The sequence below is a fragment of the Callorhinchus milii genome, unplaced genomic scaffold (assembly GCF_018977255.1).
Source record: "Callorhinchus milii isolate IMCB2004 unplaced genomic scaffold, IMCB_Cmil_1.0 Scaffold18, whole genome shotgun sequence".
NCBI lineage: Eukaryota > Metazoa > Chordata > Chondrichthyes > Chimaeriformes > Callorhinchidae > Callorhinchus > Callorhinchus milii.
In genome coordinates this window covers 13,574,871-13,586,832 of record NW_024704759.1, presented here as the reverse complement: position 1 = coordinate 13,586,832, position 11,962 = coordinate 13,574,871, and the positions used below count along the sequence as shown (strand labels likewise).

The 11,962-nt window shown below is 40.0% G+C and overlaps 1 protein-coding gene across 1 annotated transcript; it reads left to right on the top strand.

Moving 5' to 3' along the window:
- The first annotated feature begins 386 nt into the window (after positions 1-386).
- On the top strand, positions 387-11,592 carry slc13a3 (solute carrier family 13 member 3). Its single transcript, XM_007905204.2, has 13 exons — positions 387-683; positions 1,651-1,916; positions 2,378-2,568; positions 3,268-3,325; positions 4,023-4,208; positions 4,804-4,929; positions 5,254-5,340; positions 5,734-5,838; positions 6,107-6,204; positions 6,800-6,912; positions 7,665-7,826; positions 8,020-8,157; positions 10,781-11,592. Exons 1-13 carry the CDS (start codon positions 573-575, stop codon positions 10,961-10,963), a joined length of 1,824 nt encoding a protein of 607 aa, XP_007903395.2. The 5' UTR covers positions 387-572; the 3' UTR covers positions 10,964-11,592.
- The last annotated feature ends 370 nt before the right edge of the window (positions 11,593-11,962 follow it).

Here is an 11,962-nt window from a genome sequence, read left to right as displayed (position 1 = left end):
TAGCAATGCTCCTTCTGACACTTCATGAAGAATATAGGGGCGATATTGGGTCAGGTAAGAGTGTCTGCAAGACAGCGAGGAGGGAATATACCCAGATCAGAGAATGAGCCCTAGTTACAGACGGACAGGGTGTCAAAAGAGATTTTAACTGGAGTGTCTCAGTAATGGATAAGTCGCGAGCCAGACTCTTGCACAGAAAAGTGGGAGAGTGTCTAATTAGTGAACTGGGTGATGCATTCAGCGGACTCAGTTACCAGCCTACAAATATAGAGCACTCATCTGTATAAACTAGGAGGAATTTCCATTTGCTGAAGCTAATCTTGTGATTGTTTGACATGCCTACATCAGCATTTAATGGAACAGCACATGCACAGAGCATATTCCCTAGGTGTAAATCAACTTGTACTCGAGAAAGGGCAGGTCACTCGCAGACAGAAAGTGGGTAAGGCTTACTTGGATAAAGTCTCTCTGAGTCCCACGTGTTGAGTTTTGATATCGAAGTTGGAGAGAGAGAAAGAGAGAGAGGCAGAGACTCAGCACAGAGAGACTTTGCCAAAGGCAGTGAATGCAACATGGTACAGATTGGGATGATTGCGAAAAAAGCTTGGAGCATTCGCAAAACCATAGTGCTGTTCTTGATGCCTGTGTTGCTTTTACCAATTATATTCTTTCTGCCTTTAAAGGTAAGCTGGAACATTGCTAACATTTGTGCAACAAATAATAAAAATAATCCTTGCATTTGATATAGCACTTTTCACGTCTTAAAGTGCTTCACAGAATATACTGTAAAGTAAATTGACTGTATATTTGTGGGCGAAACGCGGCAGCCAATTGCGCACAGCAATGTCCCCAAAACAGTCGTGGATTGAAGTGATCAATTTTATTATTGTTTTTTGTTTATTATTATCCCTCAAGTAAGGAGTAAGGAAGGTGTGGAGTAAGGAAACTTACCCAAGGTTTTACCCTGGCGGGAATCAAACCCAGATCTCTCGCTTGCAAGGCGAGTGCTCTAACCACAAGTACACATTTGGGATTGGGAAATTTACACATCTAAATCTGCATTAATTTTACTTTTACAGCATTGGGAGTGTAATATCTTCAGTGAAATTAAGTGGTCGACATTTGTTGCTGTTGTAAACCAATCAAACAAAAATATTTGCAAAAGCTTGACTTTGTCAACTATTGAAACAATACAATAATTAATGTACAAATAACAGTAATGTCATTGTCAGCCTCATTCAGTGAATGATATAATCTGATTTCTTTGTCAGAATTATGTAACAATGATAATTATCCTTGCATTGACATAGCGCCTTATTGCTTATTATTGCTCGTGACTTGGGCTGTCCTCCCGATGTGAAAGGCGCTTTACAAATGTAACTTTGTATTGTCTTGCATCACGTCTTCGAGATGTCTCAAAACACTTCACAGAATATACTGTAAAGTGAATTGACTCTATATTTAGTGCATGATAACAGTGGATAACAACACTATTTATTACTTAAGATGTTGCAGCCAATAATACATAGTGTTGGCATAATACTCTGGATGTTAAGCATGGGAATAGTGCTTCATTATTCAACTATATCATTGTTTAACCTAATAAGCCCAAATAAGTTTATTTTGGATTTGTTCACATACCTTCCACAGGAAGGAAGATGCCTCTATGTAATTCTCCTCATGGCCACATACTGGTGCACGGAAGCATTGCCAATTGCCGTAACATCTCTGCTTCCCATCTGCCTTTTCCCTTTCCTGGGGGTCCTGCCCTCTGCCAAGGTCAGTCCTCAGTACTTTGTTGACACCAATGTTCTCTTCATAAGTGGCCTGATCATGGCACTGGCGATTGAGGAGTGGAACCTGCACCGAAGAATAGCCCTCTCCATCCTGATGTTCGTTGGCGTGAGCCCACCCATGTAAGTAACAACAAAGTACCTGTTCCATTCATTCAGTTATGCTACTAATTGTTGTCAACACTTTATTGTCACTGTAAGTCATGGACAGGCATGGATCATTGTATAGAAACATTGTAGTCTTGTCAAGTATTGAAAGCGGGCAATAATGGGAGGGGATTTCAACAATTAGTTGTTTGCGGCTGCATTATTTTTGGGCTGCTCTCAAAGCAAGGTATTCATTCAGTCCTATTGCGAGGCTTTATTCCCATATCCATTCGGGCCTCCGCACTGTAGCCAAGGAAGGTCTTACTGGTCTAAAATTAAATGAAAGAACTTTCCTCTTCAACCACGCCTTCAGTCACATCCTAATCCTCACTGCCCTCCACCCCTCCTGATCCCAACCCCCAGCTCGGGTGCATATCATTGACTATCTTCCCGACAAATGTAATTTGTTGTTGTTTTCTTTGTTGCTGTTTTTTTAGGCTTATCTTGGGGATGATGATAACCACAGCTTTTCTGTCAATGTGGCTCAGTAACACGGCCAGCACAGCCATGATGCTGCCAATAGCTACTGCGATGCTCAAGAGCTTGTTTGGCAATTTTGATCCCATGAAGCAGAATGATAGTGAAGCCATTAAGCAGAACGATGATGAAGATGGCTTAGCTCATAAAGGTACTCGTTTTTATTTGATTTGGGACTGATTGAAACTTCCAAGTTTAAGGTTTGAGTTGTTTTCCATACACTGGCATTCGTGTTCAAGCCCTGGTTCCCACTAAGGGTGTGTCTCATCAACTTCATTTTGATTGTGCAAGAACGATGGAGAGAAATGCAGAGGCACTTGCAGAGCGAACAATTTCTCCATTAATTGAACAAGCCTTCTTAATAGAGTGAGCCATCTTGGGTTATATATCTCACATGTGTGATATTCCGCCCTTGAATGATGTTTTGTGGCACATGAACTGATGCTGGTGTTCAGATAGAATATGTCCGAGTGATAAAAGCATCATCATCAACAATAGCAACTTGCATTTATATAGCACCCTTCACGTGGGTTGCTTCCAGGAGCGCTTCAGTTACGATAATTGACATCAGGATTATAATGGAGGGGTCGGAGGCATGGGAAGCTCTATGCACTTTCCCATAACCCAGAGGTATCCAGGTCCACAACAATCATATTTGACATGTGGAGTCTTGGGGGCCTTTCAGCTCTGGAACAGGTGAAAACCACCCGCTCACAAATCTAAAGATTTGGGTTTTATACTTTTAAACTTCAAGGTTGACAGACCTCATTAAAAGGTTGTGTGCTTTATAAGTTGGAAACATTTTAATCATTTGTGCTTAATCATTTGATTAATTTCTTTCTCCCCCCAGATGTCATTTCAAGGGAGCCAATATCAAATGCAGTGCCGTTTTTGATTTCTGATGACAGGTACGACATAAAGTTCATACAAATTTATACAGCTGAGGGTGAGAGAACAAGGTGTTGGAGGAAATTTATTTTGCTGTATTATTTCCATGAGGAAATAATTTCAACAGGTGCATAAACTGTATAAATGTGTTTCTGCCACTTAGTATAACTAGGGTTGGTTGCTGAACATAAGGTTGAGGGTAGATATAGGATGTTGGAATCAGAAGAACAGAAAACTAGTCGAATGGAAAAGTATGAACATGTTCTGACAATTGGAAAAATACCAATTATTTTCTCGTTTGCTAACCACACGGAAACACCCCTCTCCCTCACCCCACCCAGCTCAGGGGCACTGGTGGGATTTTCAATGCTCATGTCTGCTGACAAAAGCTAATTGAGGATTAAAGAAGAATTGAAGTTGGAACCTTCCTAGTCTTTAAGAATCAGTTCCACATTGAATAGTACATTTACCAACTAACCTCTCAAGTGCATCTCGCTGCCCTATTCATTTGCACTACTTTACATAAGTGGATTTTTATCTCCAAGTTTTGTGGCCTATGTGGGGTTTGAATGAAATTTAGCGACAACCGACCACGTTTAGAAGGTGCTCATCATCAATGTAACAATAGTACTGCTTTTGCTGATAACTTCTGGTGATCTTCTTGCACGACCATTGAATCAAATGCAGTTGATCTATGCCTTTTTTTCCCACCCGCAGCCAAAAGCATCCTCAGCTACCTGAGATAGATGATAACCTTACGCTTGCCCAGCAGAAAGAACAGGAGCAGCAAAAGAAACTCTGGAAGGGTTTCCTTATTTGTATTCCTTACGCTGCCAGTATTGGAGGGACAGCTACAGTAACTGGGACCGCTCCAAACCTCATCCTACTTGGCCAGGTGAAGAGGTAAATATGTCGATGGGGATTTTTATTCCTCGGTCGTTAGCCTCATTCAGAGAAACCACTGAACGTGAGTGGTGAGGAAATGGCTGTGGCAAACTCCACCAAAGCTTGCTATTATACTGAGGGTAAGGTAGATTCTGTATGTTGGTGAAGAGGAATAAAGGGATCCTCTGCATTCACTCTGCATCTGTGACCTGGAGAGCTTCTGATACTGAGTGCGAGAGCGGTAGAAATCCTTCATCTTGAGAAATACATCATTGAAAATAATATAATCCTTGCATTTGATACAGCACCTTATCAAATCTTTGAGATATCTCAGCGCTTCACAGAATATACTGTAAAGTGAATTGACTGTACACATGAGGCTAACTTTGTAAGGTTTGTCATACCTCATAGGCATAAACCTGAAGGGTTCCGAAACGTTATCCAATATGCAGCACGTTATATAGATCCAAGTTATTCTTGAATTTTAGGTTTGGCTGAGGGAATGCAGGGGGAGGGGAGGGGAAATCCATTCCTGGTGCAGGCACTTTTAGATTTCACTTCGATTTTAAATGGGAAGATATTAGAATATGTTTTACCCTTTTCTCCATCTCAGTTATTTCCCTGACTGTGACTTGGTGAACTTTGGATCGTGGTTTATGTTTGCTTGCCCGCTTGCATTCATATTCCTGTTCTTTGCTTGGCTGTGGATCGCTTTCCTATACGGTGGACTCAGCCTAAGGTAATAAAAAGAATAGAAGTATACGTAGTTATGTGCTTTTGTCTTCCTTGTATATCTTGGAACTGAGCCTGGGCAAGTTGGTTAATTATAATAATAATAATTATAATCCTTGCATTTGATTTAGCGCTTTATCACATCATCAAGATGTCACAGGATTCACTGTAAAGTGGAGTGACTGTGTATTTTGTTGGCGAAATATGCACCCATGAGAAACAAAAGAATCATAGATGGAAATTAAAACCTTGGATAAGCAGAAACAATGATAGATGAGCTCAGCTTATGAGTCTGTCTGTTACAATGTCATTCCTTGCCCCTTACGTTTAGGTCCTGTAGAAAGAACACAAATGTAGAGTCTCAAGACAGAGTGAAAGCAGTGATAAAGAGCGACTATGCAAAACTGGGACCAATGAAGTATGTATGGGTAGATGTACAGTGATCTGTTTTTTAGTATGTTATGTAACAGGTTAATTATACCGACAGCTTCTTGTGTGATATGCATATTCTCTCTGTTCTCTCAAAGTTGAGCATCAGTTAGTGTATCGATGCTGTCCGCATATGATATTGTTTGTAATTGGCATTGTTTGAGCTGGCCTCATCACAAATACCTTGTGTGTACCACTATTCAGCCAAAGTAAACTTACTGCTGGTCAGAATGAAATCATACGACTTCTCAAAGCAGCTTCGGTAAAATCTCAGTTTGATGTTGAGGATGTCCCTCAACCGACATGAAAGGCGCTATACAAATGTAATCTTGTTGTTGTTGTTGTTGTCCCAAGCTACTCACTGGATTTATTGACCTTTCAGATTTGCAGAGAGGAGTGTCGCTGTCTTTTTCTTCTTTTTTGCCATTTTTCTCTTCACAAGGGATCCCAAATTCATTCCTGGCTGGGCCCATTTTTTTGGCCAAGAGTAAGAGGATTTTCTATTTCAGTCAAGCGGTTAAGGATGACTTAGAATGTCATAGGATTCGTTGCTAGTTTAGAATTTGAACGGTGTACTTTGTGAATTGTGTCAACAAGTAAAATGCATATTGCTAGAGGTAAAAGGGAATGAAAAGGGAGATTGTTGATAAACAGTAAATGTTAAAGATAGATCTTTAACTCTTCTGAGCTGAATTACAAAACAACAACTTCAGCTCCATCTACTGATTCTTTTATTTCCAAAATTTATTTTGTAGATACATATCAGATGCAGTAACCGGATTGTCGTTGATTATTATAATGTTTGCCTTTCCATCTCAAAAACCATCATTGAAATGGTGGTTTAGTTCAAAAGGTATGTAAACTCGTTGAATCAAATAGATGCCCTGGAATTGTGTGGGAATCTGCCAAAGAGAATGGAATCTGGGACATATGTTTTATACAGGAGAAGTTATAAGGAGTTGGGAACAAAGCCGGGTGCTTTATATAGAAAGAAAATATACAAGCATAATAATCTGGAGCGCTTTGCATGGCTGAAAGCAGTACGAAAGGTTTGTTATTCAGTGTAATCAGCAGAGTTACAGAGCACAGTTCTCAGAACAAAAACCTGCTAATATGGTACAAGGACCCGTTTAAAATTACAAACACAGACTGAGCAATTGTTTGCCTATATTACCAAGGATAACGTTATACATTAATGAGTTCATTTATCACATTATTTGTGTTTAAACATTAACAAGCAAACCAAGCACTTAGTGATTTTGAGCCTAACTTCAGATATTCTTACCTCCTCGGTTTACATTCTATAAATGCATAATTCCTATGGTTCCAGAGATCATTCAGAGTGCGACATTCTCACTCTGGATAGTTATTTGCTGTTGCTGCAACTAAACACAGACCTTCCTTAAAACCTATTCTCTCCTTATTGCCAATGTTTCTTCTTTACCTAGCTGCAAATGTTCCAAATCCATCCCTCTTAAGTTGGAAAAAAGTTCAAGCAAACCTACCCTGGAATGTGGTCCTGCTTTTAGGAGGAGGTTTTGCAATGGCAAAAGGGTGTGAGGTACATGCATTATTTTATTTGTTATTTGTTGTTTGCCTCAAAAACTGACGACAGCTCAATCCTGATATGTAATTAACCTAAGTCTACGATGACAATAAGAACAGAGGTGGCTGGGAACACTCAGCAGGCCGGGCAGCATCTATGGAGAGAGGAAAGTGAGTTGACCTTTCAGGTCGATGTCCTTTCATCAGAACTCAATTAGTTAACTCACTTTCCTCTCTTCATAGATGCTGCCCGACCTGCTGAGTGTTCCCAGCCACTTTGGTTCTTATTTCAGATTTTCAGCACCTGCAGTATTTTGACTTTTCCACAATGACAATGACTCCCTACTGAAATCTTAGTATTTTTGTAGCTAAAAGAAAGTTAATTGTAAGTTTCCATAAAAATGTAGCTGCGCTTACCCCCACCCGCATAAACACACACCTTAAATCTTTCTTCTCCATTTTTCATCCCTTGTCCAGCTCTTCCTCTCCTGAAAGTCTATGAACTCCCTTTTTTTTCCCTGTCTGCTGGCACATGACATTGCATGGACAATAAACTCAAAACCCTGACTTGGAGTTTGAACCCACAACCTTATAAGAAAAACATTGTTCCACTGGGTTCATTGCATAAATCACTTTCCTGCTGCATTGGGTAGAAAACAAGGCAGAACTATGGCCTTGCTCCTCGGCAATAGTAATTTTAAGTTAGTCTGAACAGGTTTTAAACTCTTTAACCCAGTGTTTGAACACCTGCAATGTTTTACTTTTCAGGAATCAGGGCTGTCACGCTGGATAGGCAAGCAGCTCCATCCACTTGAGGACCTGCCGCCAAGTCTAGCTGTCCTGGTCATTGCCATAACGCTAGCATTTTTCACGGAATTTGCCAGCAACACTGCTACAATTATAATATTCCTACCGATTGTTACCCAACTGGTGAGTTTCTTGAGCACAGCGCATTATGTGTCTGTAGAGTGGATAGTCACCAACAACCACAAATTACATTTGTATAGCACCCTCTGAGGGCAGTATGGAATTTCTTTGGCTGATAGAATTGTATTTGATATCCACCGGGTGCGTAGCTTTCATCATAAGAAATGCAACTGCTCCCTCTTATTGTTGTCTACAGGCCATTCATTTGAAGGTGAATCCTCTCTACCTGATGATTCCCGGAACTGTAGGGTGCTCTTTTGCCTTCATGCTCCCAGTCGCGACTCCTCCAAACTCTATCGCCTTTTCTACAGGCCACCTAATGGTCACGGATATGGTACGTTGAATTTCTAGTACAAACCCTGAGCTGGAATACATTTGCTCCCACTTAAGACTATATACTAACCGACATGTGAGTGGAATGTCCATAAAATACAGTCAATCCACTCTACAGTATATCCCTATGAATCGCCCTTGAGATATCTCAACATGATAAGGCGTTATATCAAATGCAAGGATTATTAAATATTAACCCCCTTATTAGCTACCTATCTTCATAGTTTGTGACAATCCTAACCCTAATTGGCACATTTTATCCTAATTGAGGTAGTCTTGTCCAAATCGTGAATAGAGTGAACAGCACAAGACTTCCAAGATGAGCTTGGTTTATGATTTGATTTCTGTTACAGTAGTGGCAAGCATTTAGGCTTAGTTTGTATGGGTTCATCTAACTGTGCAGGGGCCACGAAAGAGGTCAGTGAGCAAAGGAACATGACGCAAATAAACAGTTGGAATTCTTCTCTTGGTGACCTAATCTCCATTTAAATAATCAGTTTTATGCCAATAACAATTCTTAATTAAGTCAGAAGAAACTGGAATGTAAATCCACAGTGCTGATCGGATTAGACATGTTTCATCCAAGTTACTTTAAAGCATTGGTTTTGGATGAGGGTAAAGCATGAGGGCAGGGTTTTGGATGAAGGTAACGCAGACTTGGCTAGGAAGTATAGGGCACTGCAACCACAAACGTTTTTGGATCTTTCCCCTCAATCGACAACCTCAGACCCACAAACCAGTTCTTGATAATGCTGTCCTGTAATCTGAAAGGTGTTGAAAAATAGCGACGATTTGACTAATCCTCTATTTCTCTTCCTTCTTATGGCAAGCCTGATTGCACATTTTCCCTGATTGCTTTGCTGCACAAGGTGCTGCAAAAAGATACTTTGACCTCACATACATATCGTGTTATTTTTAACCAATGACTTTACAAAAAAGTATAATTTTCTTCACTTAGTTACAGAAGTGGGTCATCTGATGTAATTTTATGCTGTTACATCATCCTAAAAAGTCCATGCAGTTAGACCTATCATTTATTGACCTGCCCACAAACAAGATAACTGCTTTCAACATGCACAAGGGCCTTCAAAACGGTTTTGGTAGATGTAAGGATAGCTGCAGGCTGACATGAACAAATATTCCATGGGAGAGAATGCTTTAATAATAATAATAATAATCCTTGCATTTGATACAGCGCTTTTTCACGTCTTCTAAACGTCTCAAAGCGCTTCACAGAGTATACTGTAAAGTGAGTTGACTGTATATTTGTGGACGAAACGCGGCAGCCAATTGCACACAGCAGCGTCCCACAAACAGTTGTGGATTGAAGTGACCAATTTTATTGCTTTTTTTTTTGATTGCTGTGCTCTTTGGACTTAATCTTGGGGAAATCAATAAAAGAAGACGGTCTGAACTGAAATGAGGACCTGTGAGGCTAGTGTTGTATTATAGAGTTTCCGCTTGGTTGAATTGGCGTTTATGGGGTCTCTATGCAGAACTTCTCTATAGGAAATGTAAGGCCATGATAGGTTAGGTTAGCTGTGCAATGTGGAGAAAGATGGGTTAATAGATTGAACATTGCTGTCAGAGGAAATTCTTTAGGTGTACGCGGCAGCCAATTATGAATGTGTTTAACCCTCCTGGTAAACAATATCTACACTGACTGAGCTGTGGATGAACAATTAACAGACTCGTGTTAACATGGGTGAGAGCAATGTGTGAGAGAAATATTTTAAAGAGCTACGAATCACCATTAAAGTTAGCAAAACTCAAGAGGTTGAAAATTCATATCATGTCTTAATACTACTACTACAAATAATAATCCTTGCATTTGATATAGTGCCTTATCATGTCATTGAGATGTTTCAAAGCATTTCACACAATATACTGTAAAGTGTAGTGATTTGTGTATTTTGTGGGCGAAACGCGGCAGCCAATTATGCACAGCAGTGACCCACAAACAATCTTTTTTGATGGAGATTAGCTGGATTACTGGCTTGATCAGAGCCGTGGTTAGGCTGATTAACAAGTTGACTATGGTCCCGTTGCTAACATAAGATTTATTGTTAAGCAGGAGTTTCCATAAATAAAAGCAAGACCTGGCTGGAGTTTAATCATTGAGTCTGTTATTCCCATGTAAGGAATGAAGATAGTTTGGAAAATTATTTATGTTGGTTGTTGGGGCCAATACAATGCATCTCACATCAGGCTCCTTTAGCCTTATGTTATGACCAGGAACAGTACTGTGGCAGTGGGCTGAAGCGCCCATGTCTCTAATGTGTTGTATTCTTTTTTTTCCGACCCATTTTTTTATTAATTTATTTCGAGCCCCAAACCTCCGAACTTATTCCAGGTCAGCAAAGGCCAATCCTCAGACCCTATCCAGGGATATAGAAGGGTGGGTCTGTCTTTCATTCTAAATTTGAGTGGGTGGGTGATTTCTAAAGTCCCCTTTTACTCATTCATTTTCCCATTATCTTCATGCATAAAATACAGTCAATTCACTTTACAGTATATTCTGTGAGGCGCTTTGAGATGTCTCGAAGATGTGATAATGCGCTATATCAAATGCAAGGATTATTATTATTATAACAGATTATAACAGATTATCATTATCTCTACAGGTGAAGACTGGAGTTGTTATGAACATTATGGGCATCATTGTGCTCTTCATTGCTGTGAACACATGGGGGCTGTACATGTTCCAACTCAATACTTACCCTGACTGGGCTAAAGTCATAACAGTAGCTCTGGACAGTGGGAATGTCGTGAATGGGACTATGATGCCTCTGAATGGGACTTTGTAATATAAAGCGTATTGATATCCAGACCACCATTCAAGTTACACAACTCGTTCCAAACCTTCCCATCATCGTTGATACACCACCATTGAACTACTCAAACTGCTTAAGAAAGATTCCTGACCCAATGCCATGGACTGACACGACTCTGCAGGAAGAGTCTCTGCGAGAGATACACCCTGAAGAATCAAAACTTAATTCTATTTGAAAAGTTTAAATGTGCTGTTTAAATAGTAATTATGTTTATGGTGATGGTAAGCCCACAAAGGTGATTTAAAGATATCTCAGATGTGTGCGTGTGCATGTTTTATTTTCAAATGTTGATTTAACTCTCATTCGTAAGAAGTATTTATCAGGTTGTACTTTCGAAAATGAAATTAAGTTAAAAAGATCAGGGGGTTCGAAGAGTGTGAGAGAGAGAGGGGGAGGGAGGGAGGGAGCTTAGAGGGAGAGAAGGTACAATACAATACAAAATTCCAGTTGTAAAGTGCCTTTCACGTCTGGAGGACGTCCCAAGGGGCTGGTAGCCTCAGATATGCAACAATCACTGTGCAAATACAAAGGCAGCCTTGGTCTTGCTCCATTAATATGCTCACAAACAAGGTTTCTCCAAGTCAATAAACCCTTAAACCATTCCACTGTGCCTGAGCCCTTGATTTTAGCACAGACACATTGCTGACTGAAAGCAATAAAGGTGAACAGATATAATATGCTTTACATTATTAGGCATTCATTGGTAAATCAGCTTGGAGGTCTTGAAGTATTCATAGGCAGTGTATTAAAATGAATTATTTCAATAAATTCAGGATTCAGAAGAGCTCATCTCTTCACTTACCATTTATTGTTAAACACCAGAAGACAAGGACCTCAGCATCACAAACTCCCTTCTGACAGTTATCCCACAGTTATCTGTCTGGTGTCATTCTTTCTTCTGTTTACGAGTAAGTTGTCCCATCAGCCCGGCTTTGTCCTGTATCTGATCTGGAAGCGGAATACAGTATATGT